The 16,782-nt window shown below is 47.7% G+C and overlaps 1 protein-coding gene across 4 annotated transcripts in view; it reads left to right on the top strand.

Moving 5' to 3' along the window:
- The first annotated feature begins 295 nt into the window (after positions 1-295).
- ELOC (elongin C) overlaps positions 296-16,782 on the top strand; it is a 54,199-nt gene continuing 37,712 nt past the window's right edge. Inside the window, exons 1-2 of one of the 4 annotated variants that reach the window (XM_078687137.1) lie at positions 296-368; positions 15,794-15,849. In XM_078687137.1, the coding sequence (XP_078543263.1) occupies positions 15,846-15,849 (4 nt within the window). In that variant the 5' untranslated portion in view covers positions 296-368; positions 15,794-15,845. Of the gene's footprint in view, positions 508-15,790; positions 15,850-16,782 lie in introns of all 4 variants that reach the window. The other 3 variants (XM_078687138.1, XM_078687139.1, XM_078687136.1) reach the window with 3 other exon arrangements.

The following is a 16,782-nucleotide window of genomic DNA, read 5'->3' on the forward strand; positions in this document are numbered from 1 at the left end:
CTAATTACAATGTAATTTGCATTCATAGTTGTTGGACAGGTTCTGTTGAGGAGCATAAGAATCCTCGGGGGATGAACACGACTCCCGGTTTGTCTGAAGCACTTTAAATGTTATATTAATACAAAAAGCGTTAAGACATTCAATATGAATGACTCCGAAACTGCGACTAGCAGCATGGTGCCCACTGTTGCCACTTTCAATTACTTTAGCGCCGTTCTAGTCTTTTATGAGCTCCCTGTGGGCTTCGCCTTCTTGCAATTGTCACTTCCGCCGAAGTGAGCTCCTCTCCCTTTGCTCCGGAAGTGCTGTTGGGCTCCGGTTGCTGCACTCCGTTGCTGGGCAGGGTGCAGTCACAGCGGGCGTCACAGGTGAGAGGAGCGAGCGCAGTGTCCGGTCAGCGGGTAAAGGTGCATCCTCGGACGGCGTCGCCCTATACTGTGGCACCGGGGAGGGAGGGGCGGCTCTGCTGGAAGAGGCCTCCAATCTTTGAGATAGCACATCACTGAGGTTCGTAGCGCCCGAATACCGGGCGTAGCTGGGACCCAGAGGGAAAGGAAGGGGTGGGTGGAACGGTACGAATCTAAAAACTACCCCCCTCGTTTGAACAGGACAGACTAAAATAGCGACGGCCCAGTCCGCTTGAACTTGATTGGTGTCAACAGCTGCTGTTCGCTGTCATTAACTGATCGGAAGAGCAGAATGATACTGCAGAACCACCGGAGAACCCTGTCTGTCGGCTTTTCCCCATTCCAACACAGTGCCCAGTGATTAGGTGGAACCGTGAGCATAGCGAGATAGATCTATCTAGGGAAACGTTGAATAGGGAAGCAGTGAGCGTTGAGACAGTATCCTGATATGACCTCTTCCCAGGCAGGTTCATAACAACCAGAGGTATTTTTCATTGTATTTTGCATTTAATTATAATGTTTTATATCCAGAAAACAAAGTCCGGCTTCCAATGAATAATCGAAGCAGAACATTACATGCTTCCCTGCCCGGACACAGCCAAAAATAAATAATCTGGTTTGATCACCTGATCGATTCCCTTTGTTTATGATAACTCATGTACGTTGGGTTATGTTGACAGCAGCTGTCGCCCTCGCGCGGAATCTGTGTTCATGTGAGAACTCGGCTCGGCAACTAGGCTATAGGCTTCATTGATTGCTGCTATTTAGGTGTTAAAACATCGTGACACCGGAACGTTTTGTCCACGGTGAGAGGGGCGGCTCATGGACTAATTCCAAGGAGTATGTTCTTGTGAGGAGATTTAACAAGTCCTCCGCGACACGCTGATCTAACGGGCGACGTATATTTCAACTCCCATGTTGACAACTAGAAAATGCCTAACTGCCTTTTGTGAAAGGGAGGAGCTTCAGGGTATAGCAAGGTATCTTTTTATAGCCGCTTGAAACGTGTTGGCTGTGAATTAGACTATATTTTGTACCTCCGTGGCTGTAAAATGACTTCAAGTAGATCAGCAGCAACACTTCGCTGATATTTCTCACAAACTCAATCACGTTGCATACTTACAGCATTGAATGGATGAAGGTAGGCTTTTTTCATGTTTCCATAATGAATAATGGCGATGTTGTAGTGTGTCCCTTGTGGTTATGGTTTCTTGAATGAGTGATGGTTCTTTGGATTGTCGTGCGATTGAAGGTTCCTTATACTATGTTTTCTAGTACGTGGTCGCCTAGTTGGGCATGCCCATTTTGAATCGTATTAAGGTTTTTTACAACTAAATAAGAAAGTTCCATGTTTATTACAAGAGGCCAAGGACCTTATTACAGTGGTGTGAACTTATTCCACCCGTGCTCAACTATGGTGTTTGAGCCGACAACCGAAAAATCGAAATCTGCTACAGGAGGAGCTAGCCAGCCAACTGTAATCTTTAGCGATCAAGTCAGTGTGGTTGGACCCGACAACTAAAGCGAGAGAGAACTGTCTGGTATGCTGCAAGAGGATTACCACTGCCAGAAAACGAGTCCCCCTCATCCAAGTAAGTTTGCTTCTTAATAGATTTGGTCTGCCTGTGCCCAGTGGCGTAACAAAAGCTCCTCGGCCCCAACTGTGCTGGCGTGCCCCAAGCTCCGGCGACCCCCTCGGACAGTAGCAGGTCCATGATGTGAGAGGTCCGGACTGAATCCGGAGCGTGGGGGATCTCTTGCTGGTACCTTCAGAAGGGCCCCCCTCAAGTTTCGTTACGTCACTGCCTGTGCCGTCAGCGACTTGCGAGCCACGAAGCGAGTCTACTTTAGGAAAATAAATAGAGACCTTCCATCGGAGGAGCTTCGAGCACCCATCCTAGTGTTCTTATCCTTTGTTTCTAGTTCAAATCTGTTTTGTTGAATAAACAAGGATAACACATATTCCCACCTACATCTGCTGGCTGGTGGGTCTGTGAAAGCTGGCTAGGAAGGGGGGGGGGGGGGGAAATGACGGAATGATCAAGGAAAGAGAATAAGAAAGCAAACATGTTCGCTCACCAGCGTGAAAAAAAGCAAACGACAAGTAGGTCGCTTATAGTCCTTTAGACGAGCGTTCTGGTACATCGGTACAAGATAAATAATCCAGGTCCATGAGGCACAGTACTCGCTGGAATTTTGAGCAAGAGAGTTATCGAAATTCGAAGACACAGTTCACGCAGCTCCCCCATTGCTTCTCAAATTGTCGCTGCTGGTGGTTGATGACGGCAGGAGATCTTTACCATACACAGTGTCCGACAGCTTTTTAACCCAGTAGTCCGTGCCCCAATGGGATGTGAGCACCTGCCGGGTGCCACTGAGTGCCTTGCCTCTGGGGGAGCGGAAGGGGTATGTGAGGGCGTTGGGGAGGCCAACGAGGATACCGCTAGAGAGCCAAGGTAGGCCTATATGAAAGATGTTGATGTCTTCCTAGACTGCGTCCCAATAGAGTTTTAGGCAGTGCCATTTTAAGCTCTGGTTCATTGACTGTCACACTAGTTGCTGAGATTTGCGCTATACAGTAGATGTCTGCCCATTCTATATATGGCAGGGTATGTCACAACTCTGATTCCCATCGGAGCTGTGCTGACACACCTCAAGGGGTGGGTGCCCAGAGCAACGTTTTGTAAAGTTCAGATGGCAGCCATATGACGTCTGGCTTAGTAATAAGACATTTTTAAAAATGGGAAATGGGTAATGGGTCTGGCAGTGCGAGGCTTAATGGAGGGCTGGGCGACCCTGTGGCAGATATGAGTATAACACCAGCGTTCAGATTCTGGTATCCCACACTCCAGTCAGTTAATCAAAGGAAATCAGGCACTCCTGGTTAAAGAATTCACCAGTTTGTTTACAGTTGGCTTCCTGCCATGCGAGAAACCCCACGGCCAGAGGTAAGATGGGATTTCCAATCACTGGTGTATGGAGTGATAGCAGGGCGGTTAGGCCTTGAGAGAGAAAAACCCTATCCCAGGCTTCAAGAGTGGCCCGAAGCATTGGCAGAGAATAGGCTCTCCATGGTTGATGGTGTTTGTCCAAACAAGGGCCCTTCCAAATGTTTATTCTGGGAATTGCCTTATATATGAAAGTCCAATGTTTTTCCAAGGTACGCCTGTGCTACTCCAACATGGGAGGTATGTTCGCTTCCGGCCCATGCAAAGTGTTTTACCCTCACATATGAAAGATTCGATCATGCATTATAATTTTGAAGCAAAAAGGGTCTGCGACTGAGCTAGGAGGGTCTGCATGACAAAAATAATTTTGGGCCAATATCATTTTTACAACTGCCCGACAGACCTTGTTGGGGAAAGATCCAATATTTATACTCTGGAGTCTCATCGTACCCGCTGAGAGTCCACTGCGCCAAGGGAGCCACTCACAGCTGAGGTATGGTATGGCACCCCTTGCCAAAGCACTCCCTCTCCCCTTTTAAGGGAAGGATCCAGTATGTAGACCTTGGAGTCTCAGAGACTCCTCTGAGAGAGTCCGCTGCGTAAACGGAGCCCTCCCGCAACAGAGATAGGAAAGTGATACCACTTCCCCTGGGATCACAGCTTACTGGACTTTGGACGTTGCTTTGACTCATCTACTGGTTTGTGTCCCCGTCGCCCTTCCCCTCTTTCCATGCGATGTCCTTCACCCTCTCCTCCTCTTTCCTGCCTTCATTACCTCTCTACTTCCCCAGCTCCTGCCCCCTCCCCTGAATCTTTCACCTTGCTTGCTTTTCCCCTTTCGTATTTGTGCTTATTGTTTATCTTGACCTTACAAGTAACTATGTTGCCATGCTCTAATAACTGTGTAACCTTTGTAACGATGTAACCTGTAACTATGATCTGATGCTCATGTAAAGCGCTCTGATACCGCCGGGCCTAGCCAGCGCTATATAAAACCTTTAAAATAAATGTTGCTACTAGCGCTTTGTAGTTTGCTTCGCTGTGTTAACTACTGAGGATCATCGCATGAGACCCAGGTATGGGACAACATGGGGTACCCAAAAGCGTAAACATGCCTTGTTAAGTGTGGCGATCGTTGGCCGGGGTAGATAGGTTGCGGATCTGGGATTTCTGAACATTGATTTTAAAGCCCCAAACATTCCCACGGAGGCGAAGTTCGTGAGGAAGGGCTTTGATGGAGGTTAAGGAGTACATTAGGGAGACCAAAGCATCGTCTGCATCGAATGCCAGTTTGTGGTCCCGCTCTCCCATCATGATCCCAGCAACTTGCCAATTTAGTCTGATTCTTTCAGCCAGGGGCTTCATGTAAAGAGCAAAAAGGAGGGGCGATAGCGGGCAACCCAACTTGTTCCCTGGTGGACCCAAAAGGGTAGAGAACAGAGGCCATTAACCCGTACTCTGGCTGGGGAGAGAACACAACCGCTCCATATACATCTGCGAAACTATGATCCCCGGCCAAATATTTCTAATGTAGTTTGCAAGAAGGGACAATGCACCCTATCAAACCCCTTCTCGGCGTGGCTATAGACCAGTAGCATGGATCTGCGGGAGCTAGAGCCTTGCCTTGCCTATAAAGTGTAAGATGGGTTTATTGTTATTCCAACAGTTCTTCTCTGGAATGAAGCCCTCTTGGTCGGGGTCCATAAGTCCCTGCATATATGGGTTCAGTTGGCCGCCAAGACCCAGTGAGCAGTTTGGCGTCCACATTCAAAAGGGAACTAGGCAGGTAGGAGGAGCAATAGGTCGGGTCCTTTCCTGACTTTCCGATCACTAAGATCTCTACTTCGTACATAGTGGGTGATAAATGGACCGAGTCACTTATATAATTAAACCGACGGAGAAGAAGTGGGGCCAACTGTGGTCAGCAAGTCTTTTAGAAGGCTCAGGTAAAGCCATCTGGGTGCTGCTCTTTCCCAACCTAAAGGCGAGAGATACTGGAGCTGATCTCTGCCAACTTGATGTCCTCCTCAAGGCAAGCAGCATCTTGGGCGGGAAGGAGTGTAATGGGAACCTCAGAAAGGTACTGAGTTATAGCTGACTGCTCGGAGGAGTAGAAGGTCGAGTAAAAGTGTTGAAATTCCTGAGTGATGACCTCATATGTTTGAGTCTGAGTCTCCTTCCCATTCTATCTAAGGCTCTGCATCACACGCTCCCTGTGACATTTGGCTTGGAATTTGCACACAAGAAGCCGTCCGGCTTTATTACTGCCAGTGTAGTACTTTTTTCGCACTCGCAGCATTGCGAGGGCTTTCAGCTCCTCGCTGGCACCAGACAATTTTTTCCAAACTGAGAGCGCCTAAGTTTGCTTATGAAGGGCCTCTGGATCCTTCAGTCGGATCTCAAGCTTTAAGCATTTTTCTAGCTGGAGAGTGTTGAACCGTGCAGACATGGTGATGAGGGAACTCCGGTGGACTAATTTGAGGCTGTCCCACAGTAGGGAGGGGAAGATGTTGGGCGTATTTTTTGTCTGAAGGAAAAGTGCAAGTTGCCCCCCATATCTCGGCCTGGACTGATTAATGTTGGATTATGGTATCATTAAGTCATCACAAGCGGTTATGTGGGTAGGAGTAGGTGAGTGTTAAGGCAATAGTAATAGGGGAATGATCTGAGGGCAGATACTCCGGTGGCTGCATCTTGGACATAAGGTTGTGGTGAGGAGGAGACCAAGAAATGGTCTAACCGTGCATAGGTTTGCTGCGCGGCAGAGAACTGAGTTTAGTCTTGGTTAAAAGGGTTCAATGCCCTCCAGGTGTCTGTCAAGCCCACCTCAGAGAGCTACCACAGTCCCTCGGCAGAGAAAGCACCCGTCTGCCCACCCCTTTGGGCTGAACAGTCCAAGGTCAGATGTAGAACTATGTTGTAGTCTCCCATCTCCCCCATCAAAAGCAATCTAGCAGACGACGATGCTACCAGCACGAGTGCTTGTTGCAAGGAAATTTCTTGTTGTTCTTTGGGAGCATAATTTGTCGAAACAACAAGGACTATGCCCTCTAGCATGATTTGTAAAGCCAAAAGTTGCTCTGAGATCTCGACGACTGTGTGTAGGACCCAACCCAGGAATTTGTTGGCCAATAAGATTGCTTCTGTTGTATATTTTGTGATCCAGTATGTGTGAAATTGGTGTGTATGCTGTATACCTAAGGCATGGGCAGTTTTTTTGAGGAGGTGAGTTTCCTGGATGCCACATGTCTGTCCCAGCATCTCTGAGCATTCTAAGGGTTGTTGGACTCTTAGCGGAGGCATTGAGACCTCGGGTGTTCAAACGGATATCAAGCATGACCATCTGAAATGGAGAATATGTAGTGTGTGTGAAGGGTGTGCAAGCGTTTTCAAAGGGGGCAGTGAGTAGTGGTACATAAACCAGGCTCAAGTTTTCTGACTGTGTTAGCAGCAGGTGAGGAAGAGCAATGCCAACTAGCAACTGGAATCATGTTTAGAACAGCAGGATTAACTGTATGCAGGCGTAGAAAAATCCACGCAAGTGAGATTTTATCAGGTTGTGCTATTTTTAGCATTTACGCTGTCTTTGCTGGGGAGTTAACTTAAACTGAAAGGAATAGGTGTTCTGTTCATTTAGAAAGTGAATGAGCAATAAAGAGACCTTTAAATCTTGTTTTTGACTTGACAAATTTGCTGTCTGTTCAAGGACAGAGGTCAAATATCAGTTTTGGCTTTTTACTAATTGTAGCTAATTTGTTCCTGGAAAATGGTGTTTAATTTTCTTTCTCTTATTATAGTTAGTGCTTTTTGTCAAGTGAGTTATCTGACAATAATTGTGAAACAAAAGGCTGTAAAATGTCACGTTTTATTTCGAACACAGTATTTAAACAGCTTGTAAGTAAATAAATAATACAAGTATTTCAAAATATATCCGGAATTATGAAAACTTTTTTTTGTAATTTTAATGTAAAATCTACTGATTGCAAATAATAGTGTGCTGCTACTTAATGCGTCAGTTATGTATTTATTAAAAGTGACAGTTTTTAAACATGATTTGAGAAACATTCCTGCCTCCGCACTGATTACAGTGCTGTTAATGAACTGAGGCAAGTCAGCGGTCATTTGTAAATGTAAATGTCATGGTACTTATAGAGCGCACTGTCACCAAACGGTCACCTTGCGGTGTCGCCTATTCGGCTTCCTGGCGCTGATACTCATACCGCTGTGGAACCCCTCCTGGCTTTCCCTGTGAAGAGTCCACTCCTGGGCACCCCCAGGGTGAAGCCAGGCATCCTTAGCGCTGTTGGGGCTGGGGTTTGTATCCTATATGTGACTAGATTTGTATTATGTATGGAGCAAAAGTTTAGTCTTTTAAACCCAACAAAAGAGTTTTCTGTACAGCAGACAGGCTGAACTTGCGTATTTGGAGGTGCTCTCATATGTGATATAGAACAAAATGGCATCTAAATGAATTAAAATACTTGCCACGGATCACATAATTTGAAACCAGCTTGTCAAGAGCATAATACTGAGGTCGAGTAGAATATTTTAATCACTAGAGCTGTAGGTCTGGTAACATTTTAAGGATTTTTCGAGGCCTGCATTCCTATGGTACACTTCAGCAGTTTGGTACTTTTGCATTTTTTAATACCTGTGTAAAAGGCTGTCTGTGTGGACTGAGAGTGAAAACTAGGACTAACTTCAATCGCCTGCATTTGTTACTGGTCTTTATTTGCCTCAGTTGTGCACACCCAAATGTCTTTTTTATTTTTTATTTTTCATATAGAATGAATTACTTTCTATTTTTATTTTTCAGTCCTACAAGTGAAGCACCAGGCAGTATGACCTGTGCCACTCTGAATAACTGTTTCTGGTTGGCTGTACCTTTTGTACTTGGAGTCCATTCGAGAAGCGCATGTCTGACCTGCCTGGTAGTGTGTGTGGGTAAAAAGGGCAGTAGTGCTTGTCTGATGGTGAGGCTTTTGTTAGCATATGTCATTGATACTTTAAATTAGCTACGTCGGAGGCTTTAAATGTGTCATAGATGGTTCATATTTGGTGTCTTTTTTGATCGTGACGATATTAGACAAATGCATTCGCTCTGACTTAGAAGTAGGGGGCCACAAAATGTAAATTACAGTGATGTAACAGGCCTGCTGAGTCAAGGCGGTATACCAGCTCCGTTCGAGCAGCGCAATCATTTGGAACTTGTTCCCCATTTACAGCATTAGCCATTGAGTAGTTGTATAATTTGCGAACTACAGGTAGCAAGAATGGAATTAATCAGATCTGTGGACTTTTATCAGCGGGTGTTTTCCGGATGGGAACGATGTAATTTGACGTGGCTGAATCCATAATACATTTGTAATGGTCATCATCCATTGCCATCTGGTGGTTTGTTCAGTGGTTGATGTGGGTGAAATTAAATTGCCCATATGCTATCATGTAGCACGAAGTCTGCCCAATTTCCCCCCCCCCTTGAGCAAGCCTGCTGTGGGTGCATTTAATGTTGCTTTTTAGGTCTCACACCTGCGACGATCGCGAAGGGATGTCACTGTGAGGCCTATTGTCGGCGGTTCTGCTTACAAGGAGCTAAGGGAGACAAGAGATGTGCACGCGCCGCCTGCCGTAATCGGATCAGGTCGCGCGCGCGTTCACCATCTCCTGTCTCCATTTTAGCTCAATGTAAGCAGACACACACACGCGCACACACAGAGACACACACACGAGCACACCTACACGCACGCACACAGAGACACCCGCCAACTCCCCCCCTCTCCGCCGCCACACACAAGCGCACACACACACACAAGCGTACAGAGACACCCTACAACTAAGCCCCACTCGCCTCATCGGCGCCACTGCGGACTTCTTCAGCCTCCGCAGGGCTCTCCCTCGGGCATGGGAGCCCCGCGTCTCCACTGCTTCTCTGGCCAGGCACTCCGTGGGCACGGGCTTCAGAAGACGGAAGTCCCACCCCACCACAGGTTTCGGTTTCAGGAATGCACGCGCACGTCTTGTTTGTAATTTTGCCTCGTGTTAATCGTCAAAGATGCATAGTTAAGCTACCTAAACGAATACTCGTTAACCCCAATGTTGCAATTATTTCCTATCTTCATTTAAAACTGTTTCAGATGTCCTATGGGATGTTTTTCGGTACTTCTGTAGGAGTATGAGGGTAGCTGTGAGCCTGTGACCATAATTAACAAACAATCTGATTTTGAAAGTATCTGTACTCTGACTATACCGTGAAAGAATGCACCGCCAGCGTCTGCCATGGTTTCCGATCCTGCTAATGGATGGGGCTGGCACTTCCTTCCCCGTTGCCCCGTGTCTTGGCACAGCACGCGGTGCACTCTCCACGCACTGATGACGTGCTGGCGCTCACCCTGGCTGCCACGAGCGCCTTGCGTGCCAGCGCCGTGATGTCTGTGACTGCCTGTCTGTTCGCTCTGTCAGCAGCATGTCCAGATAAGGCCTGGCTTAACCTGAGCCCCGGCCTGCGGACGGCATTCCTGCTGCTGGGAGTCAGCCTGATAAAAGGCCCTGCTTGCCCATGTCTGTGCAGCTGAAAGAAAAACCCCAAAGTATTTGCTGCTGATGTTGCAACTTTTATCGAAACCGCTCCAAAGCCCTCTGCAAGCCTTATTTCGTGTGGTCTTGTGTCGAGACCCTAACATCTCCTATGTCTGGTCTGCCTGTTTTTTAAACTATAACAACCCCACGGCCGAGTAGGTGGAGCATTTCTGTTTTTCTAAAAAGGCAGGTTTGTGCATCAACAATGGATTGAGGACGTAGAGGTAGGGTTGGGCGAGCTAACAGCTATACAGGGTTTGCCGAGCCAGGGGTCTGGCTTGGATCCAAGAGCTCCTGCGCTACCTGAGCCATGAAAACATTTTGCATGTAATACATGCATCAAACATGAAAAACTATGATAAAGTCTTTTCAAACTCAAAAAGTGCATTTCTTTAACACGCTGAAGCGTTTCAAGTTAGCATCACTCAATGCCACATCATCACTCAACGCCACAGCATCACTCAGCACCCCTCCACGCCACAGCACCCCTCCACGCCACAGCACCCCTCCACGCCACAGCACCCCTCCACGCCACAGCACCCCTCCACGCCACAGCACCCCTCCACGCCACAGCACCCCTCCACAGCACCCCTCCACGCCACAGCACCCCTCCACGCCACAGCACCCCTCCACGCCACAGCACCCCTCCACGCCACAGCACCCCTCCACGCCACAGCACCCCTCCACGCCACCGCACCCCTCCACGCCACCGCACCCCTCCACGCCACCCCTCCACGCCACCCCTCCACGCCACCCCTCCACGCCACCCCTCCACGCCACCCCTCCACGCCACCCCTCCACGCCACCCCTCCACGCCACCCCTCCATGCCACGCCACCCCTCCATGCCACGCCACCCCTCCATGCCACGCCACCCCTCCATGCCACGCCACCCCTCCACGCCACCCCTCCACGCCACGCCACCCCTCCACGCCACGCCACCCCTCCACGCCACGCCACCCCTCCACGCCACGCCACCCCTCCACGCCACGCCGCCACGCCACCCCTCCACGCCATCGCTCCACGCCACGCCATCGCTCCACGCCACGCCATCGCTCCACGCCACGCCATCGCTCCACGCCACCCCATCGCTCCACGCCACCCCATCGCTCCACGCCACCCCATCGCTCCACGCCACCCCATCGCTCCACGCCACCCCATCGCTCCACGCCACCCCATCGCTCCACGCCACCCCATCGCTCCACGCCATCGCTCCACGCCACCGCTCCACGCCACCGCTCCACGCCACGCCATCACTCCACGCCATCACTCCACGCCATCACTCCACGCCATCACTCCACGCCATCACTCCACGCCATCCCTCCACGCCACCGCATCCCTCCACGCCACCGCATCCCTCCACGCCACCGCATCCCTCCACGCCACCCCTCCACGCCACCCCTCCACGCCACCCCTCCACGCCACCCCTCCACGCCACCCCTCCACGCCACCCCTCCCCTCCACACCACGACGCCACCCCTCCGCGCCACCCCTCCGCGCCACCCCTCCGCGCCACCCCTCCGCGCCACCCCTCCGCGCCACCCCTCCGCGCCACCCCTCCGCTCCACGCCACCGCTCCACGCCACGCCACGCCACCCCTCCACGCCACCCCTCCACGCCACCCCTTCACGCCACGCCGCCCCTTCACGCCACGCCGCCCCTTCACGCCACGCCACGCCACCCCTCCACGCCACCCCTCCACGCCACCCCTCCACGCCACCCCTCCACGCCACCCCTCCACGCCACCCCTCCACGCCACCCCTCCACGCCACCCCTCCACGCCACCCCTCCACGCCACCCCTCCACGCCACCCCTCCACGCCACCCCTCCACGCCACCCCGCCACGCCACGCCACCCCGCCACGCCACGCCACCCCTCCACGCCACGCCACCCCTCCACGCCACGCCACCCCTCCACGCCACGCCACCCCTCCACGCCACGCCACCCCTCCACGCCACCCCTCCACGCCACGCCACCCCTCCACGCCACGCCACCCCTCCACGCCACGCCACCCCTCCACGCCACGCCACCCCGCCACGCCACGCCACCCCTCCACGCCGCCACGCCACCCCTCCACGCCACCCCTCCACGCCACCCCTCCACGCCACCCCTCCACGCCACCCCTCCACGCCACCCCTCCACGCCACCCCTCCACACCACCCCTCCACGCCACCGCATCACTCCACGCCACCGCATCACTCCACGCCACCGCATCACTCCACGCCACCGCATCACTCCACGCCACCGCATCACTCCACGCCACCGCATCACTCCACGCCACCGCATCACTCCACGCCACCGCATCACTCCACGCCACCGCATCACTCCACGCCACCGCATCACTCCACGCCACAGCATCACTGAAGGCCACAGCATCACTCAGCACCACTGAAGGCCACAGCATCACTCTGTGCAACCATTCAACAACAACTGGTTCTAATATGTTATATCAATGTTTCAAGCTTTATTACAAATGTCACAAAAAGATGTTAATATTTCACTTCTGTTCTTGGATTTTCATCACAATAAAATACACTGAACATAATCTTCCCAAAAGTTATTTACAAAAGTTTAAGCTATTGCCATTATAAATTACAATAACTTTTATTTAAGTATTCATTATTAAAAAAAATTAAAACTATTGTTATTTGTAATATTAATACATCTAAGTCATGTAAATACAACACATATTGCATTACAAATGCTATAGGTGTCACATTTGCGAAAGTTAAAACTATTGGCATTGTAAATGACAAAGCTATTAATTTTGCTATTTTCAAAACCAACACATAAATAAAAAAATTGTCTTTTACAATACCAATAGCTGAAACTTTCCTAATGCGAGACCTATTGCGTTGCAAATGCTTGTTTATGAATGACACCTTAGGTGTTTGTTTTTTGGTTCCCTCCCAGGGAATAGTAGATACTCTAGCCCCCCCCCCCCCCCCCTTTTCCCAAGCACGAGCAGAGATTTTGTACTTTTCTCCATGGTGCAGATTTTGAACTTTCTAATCGATTTCCCAAAAGCTTGCACATGTACAATCACAAATAATCAACTTATTCCATAAAGAGTGTCAGTGTTTTCGTATTTCAGCATAAAGTGATCCAGTTAAAAAACAGAATTTGTACTTGACTTGGACTGCAAATACTGCTTCACACTTCAGAACGTTTTTCGGGTGGTCCTCCTTTCACATGTATTTCCTAGTCTGCTTTCCAGACACAGCCTTTGTGTTATGAGCCCCTCACAACAGGCAGTCTCCAGTCTTGAGCGCCCACAACAGAAACGCAAAGAGATGTGAGGACTCTACACTGAAAGCATGATCAGGTTAGACAAAAGGCTTGGCCTCACCTAAAAGTCCTGTTCAACGTGCAGTTCCACCTCTCCTCGCTCGCAGCATCTACTTAAGGGCAGTGCTTCAGAAAGTTTAACCAGTAGCCATTTCCTAACAAAGTCTTCATCACATTTGTTAAGGGAGCTCTTTCACCAGTCCCACACTCATCAGTGTTTGCATTTCCTGCACTCCAGACACTGGAATGCAGACAGTACACTTCCACTGTCTGGGAAGCTGTCCTTACCTTCCACCTTTTGCCACTGTAAACCAGAGGTACTCTAATGGATCCCTAAAGTTATTGATATATCGCAGCATATGCTTCGAGCCATTATTTTTCACTTTCAACCCTTGAAATGATCAACTGACCTGGCTGGATTAGTGGTCTAGCAGTGAGCAGATGATTTACGTGATTTAAATGCCCAATATCGCATAGTATTCACAATTAAATAGGGGTTCACTCTATATTGTTGCCTCTTTAAACTGCATGCTGTCTCATAAATATTATGTACATTTTCTAAATCCAGCATGATAAACGTACCTTGTAATTAAAACGTCTGACTGGCGCGTCTTTTTTTTTTTAATATATATATATATATATATATACCTTTTTTTCAAATGTTTGCTCCCTTCCATCCTCTACATGCCTCCTTTCTCTGAGCATAACCTACTCTATCACATGCATGTTTTGCTTATTCTTCATTATTGTATTTCGGCAAATTCCCCACAACTCATTTACAAAATCACAATCTCCCCTCCTTCTTCTGAAAGGCATACCTATGCAACCTAACAATACTTAATCTTCTCCAAATCATATATTAATCCACCAACCATGTGCATGAGCTCACATACCTTCCACTAATGACCACAAATAACCAACCTCCTATTAATTTATTCCACCATAAAGAAAATGGAATGGTTTGCTTGAGCACAGAAGACTAATCCTAATAACTAACAGTAACGAATAACACTTAACTAACCACTAACCTTGGATTCTGGAGCAGCGTGCTGCCCAGCATAAATCAGTTCAATGCCTAGTCAGGGGTAGTAAGCGCAATCTAAAAGTGGTTACAATTACAATTTTATCTGCCCTCTATCTTCAGGATAACTGGGATTCATATCAAAGGAGTCACTTTCTTCTTACTGTGTAACTAAATTGATTATATCCCCCAAAGTAAGGCGCACTTTGCCGTAATATCCTCTCTACCAGCACCAAGTAGACACTAAATCAAACGCTGAAAAAATGTATAAATGAAGAAATTACTCTAAGAGCCACTGAATAGCAATTACGAGTTCCAATCTTGTATGCATTCCTATAATCCATATTCTTCCATGTCTCTACTGGTCTTCTTTATTGCTTTGGCTTTGTACAATGATTGGAACCTCATCTCTCCTATGTAGCGATCTGACTGTTCCATTCTCCTTGCTATGTTGATGGTGGTACCAATTGTGTACTTTATTGTTCTTTGTTTAGATCACTTAACACTTGCTCATAAGTTGTTCTCAAAGTCCTACATAGTGACTTCAAATCAGCAACATATTTAATCGGTTATTGCTTCCTTAAATATAACGTGCTCCTCTCCATCACAGTGTTTTACCTTTTAACCATATTATCTGCTTGTCTACGCATTCAAAACTGTCTAGCCTTCCTACTCCTTCTCCTCCTACAGCTGGAAGGAATTTAACTTCCCTAAAAAATCTGTCCACGATAAGAGGGTTGCTCATTAAGCAGACAGGAGAGTGAAGAGAAGCATCAGGTTTATTCCAAACACCTCAGCCTCAGCATGCCCATTCCGGAGCGCGCAGGCCCCTCACTCTACATTCTAGAACTTTGTGACCACAAAGTTCCACTGTTAAATCGAGTCTTTTCTACAGCGTTCTGCTATTTTCTACAGTGCAAGTGACATGGGTCCTTTTCTGAAATTACTTTACTACAAGAACAATCTTAATGGATTCTGTCAGCTTCATTGGGTTATAACTTTTATTTCTTTGCTTTTGTTTTCCTGTATATGGACATTTACCAACTACTTCACGTTAGTTCTCCCTTCCCTATTGCAATTGTCTCAGTACTAGCCATGCCTCCTTATGATTAAGACAATACTGAGGTTCGCCAGAAAGACTGTTTCATCATCTGCATCACGTGCCTGACACGGGATCTAAGAAAGGCTTGGTTTTGGGCCATATTTGAAAGCATTAGCTAGACACCAATTGAACTGCTCTATAATATATTCGACCCCTGGTTTTATGGTGGATTGGCATTAGTTCAGCATAGCACAAAAGCTTGTGAAAGCATTATTGGTAGCTCTGGACACATTTCTTCATTTGACTCTGCTGGTTTAGATTTAAACTAATAACAGTATCCGTTCTGATTTACAAAAATCTGTGACAGAAGGCATAAGGGTGTGGTACATTCTGAAGTGGAAGGTGATCTTTCACCATCTCGCTATTGTGTGTTGATGGCAAGTAAGTGGAAATAATTAATATCAGTGTAGTGTTAATAATTTGAGACATATTTTCTCTTTTATGTTGCAGCAGAATTATATGCTTCAAATCTATTAAGGAAAGGCCAAGAAGCTCTTGAAAGACCATGGGTAAGTGATTTTACATCTAGATGTCTATCGCAAACCTACTTTGAGTCCTCATGATAGCAAACATTCACTGATTTGCAAATCACATCATGCCTTTTGTTTAGTAGTACACACTTGATAGCAGATTATCCAAAACAGACTGAGGGCTCACCCAAATGCTCAAGACTAATATATGTGCTTTTACCAAGCTTCTAAAAGCCTAAGCGTTTCAGTGTTGTTTTTGACATCAAGTAAGAAAGCTGGCAGGAGTATTTGGAAAGTTAGTCGTAAAAGATTGCTATGAGCCTGGAAGTTTTTATACTGAATAAATTGGAGCCTGAAAGTCATTGTAGGTTATGAAGAGGATCCGCCTTAAATCCACAAGTTGGATCTGGAGCCTTGCCTGCAAGGAATTTGTTGATTGTGGGATTATCAGTCAGAGGCCCACGTTTCCGTTATCCATAAAGGCACTATTAATTGTACCATAAGTGAACATATCAACATGCAATAAAAATGGTGTGTGTAGACTGCACCAAAACAGATCACAAACAACACAGTCTGTAAATCCCTAAACAGCAGTGTGATAGAAGGTTTAATCTGATCTGGGAGCCTATTCACTTTTGTGGCAATCAGCTTAATTATTTGTAGTGCTTTGTAAAGTGCTGACTGTTGCTGAATTGTAATGCTCTAGGTTCAAGAACACATAAATAGGATTGCAGTCTTGAGTTAATAGTTGTCCTCTTCTCTTTGACACATCGACCCATAAATGTGTTTTTTGTTTCAAAACAGTAGTTTTTATATTGATACAATGCCGAACTATGATGACACTTCAAACTTATTTTCATTGAGTTTCTAATGTCTGTTTTTTATTTGATCAATCAATCGGGGTGTTTAAAGGGCGCTACTCATCCATGAGGTCTCAAGACTTGGGGGGGGGTGCAGCTCAGGATCAGCCGA

This window comes from Lissotriton helveticus, chromosome 4_1 (assembly GCF_964261635.1).
Source record: "Lissotriton helveticus chromosome 4_1, aLisHel1.1, whole genome shotgun sequence".
NCBI lineage: Eukaryota > Metazoa > Chordata > Amphibia > Caudata > Salamandridae > Lissotriton > Lissotriton helveticus.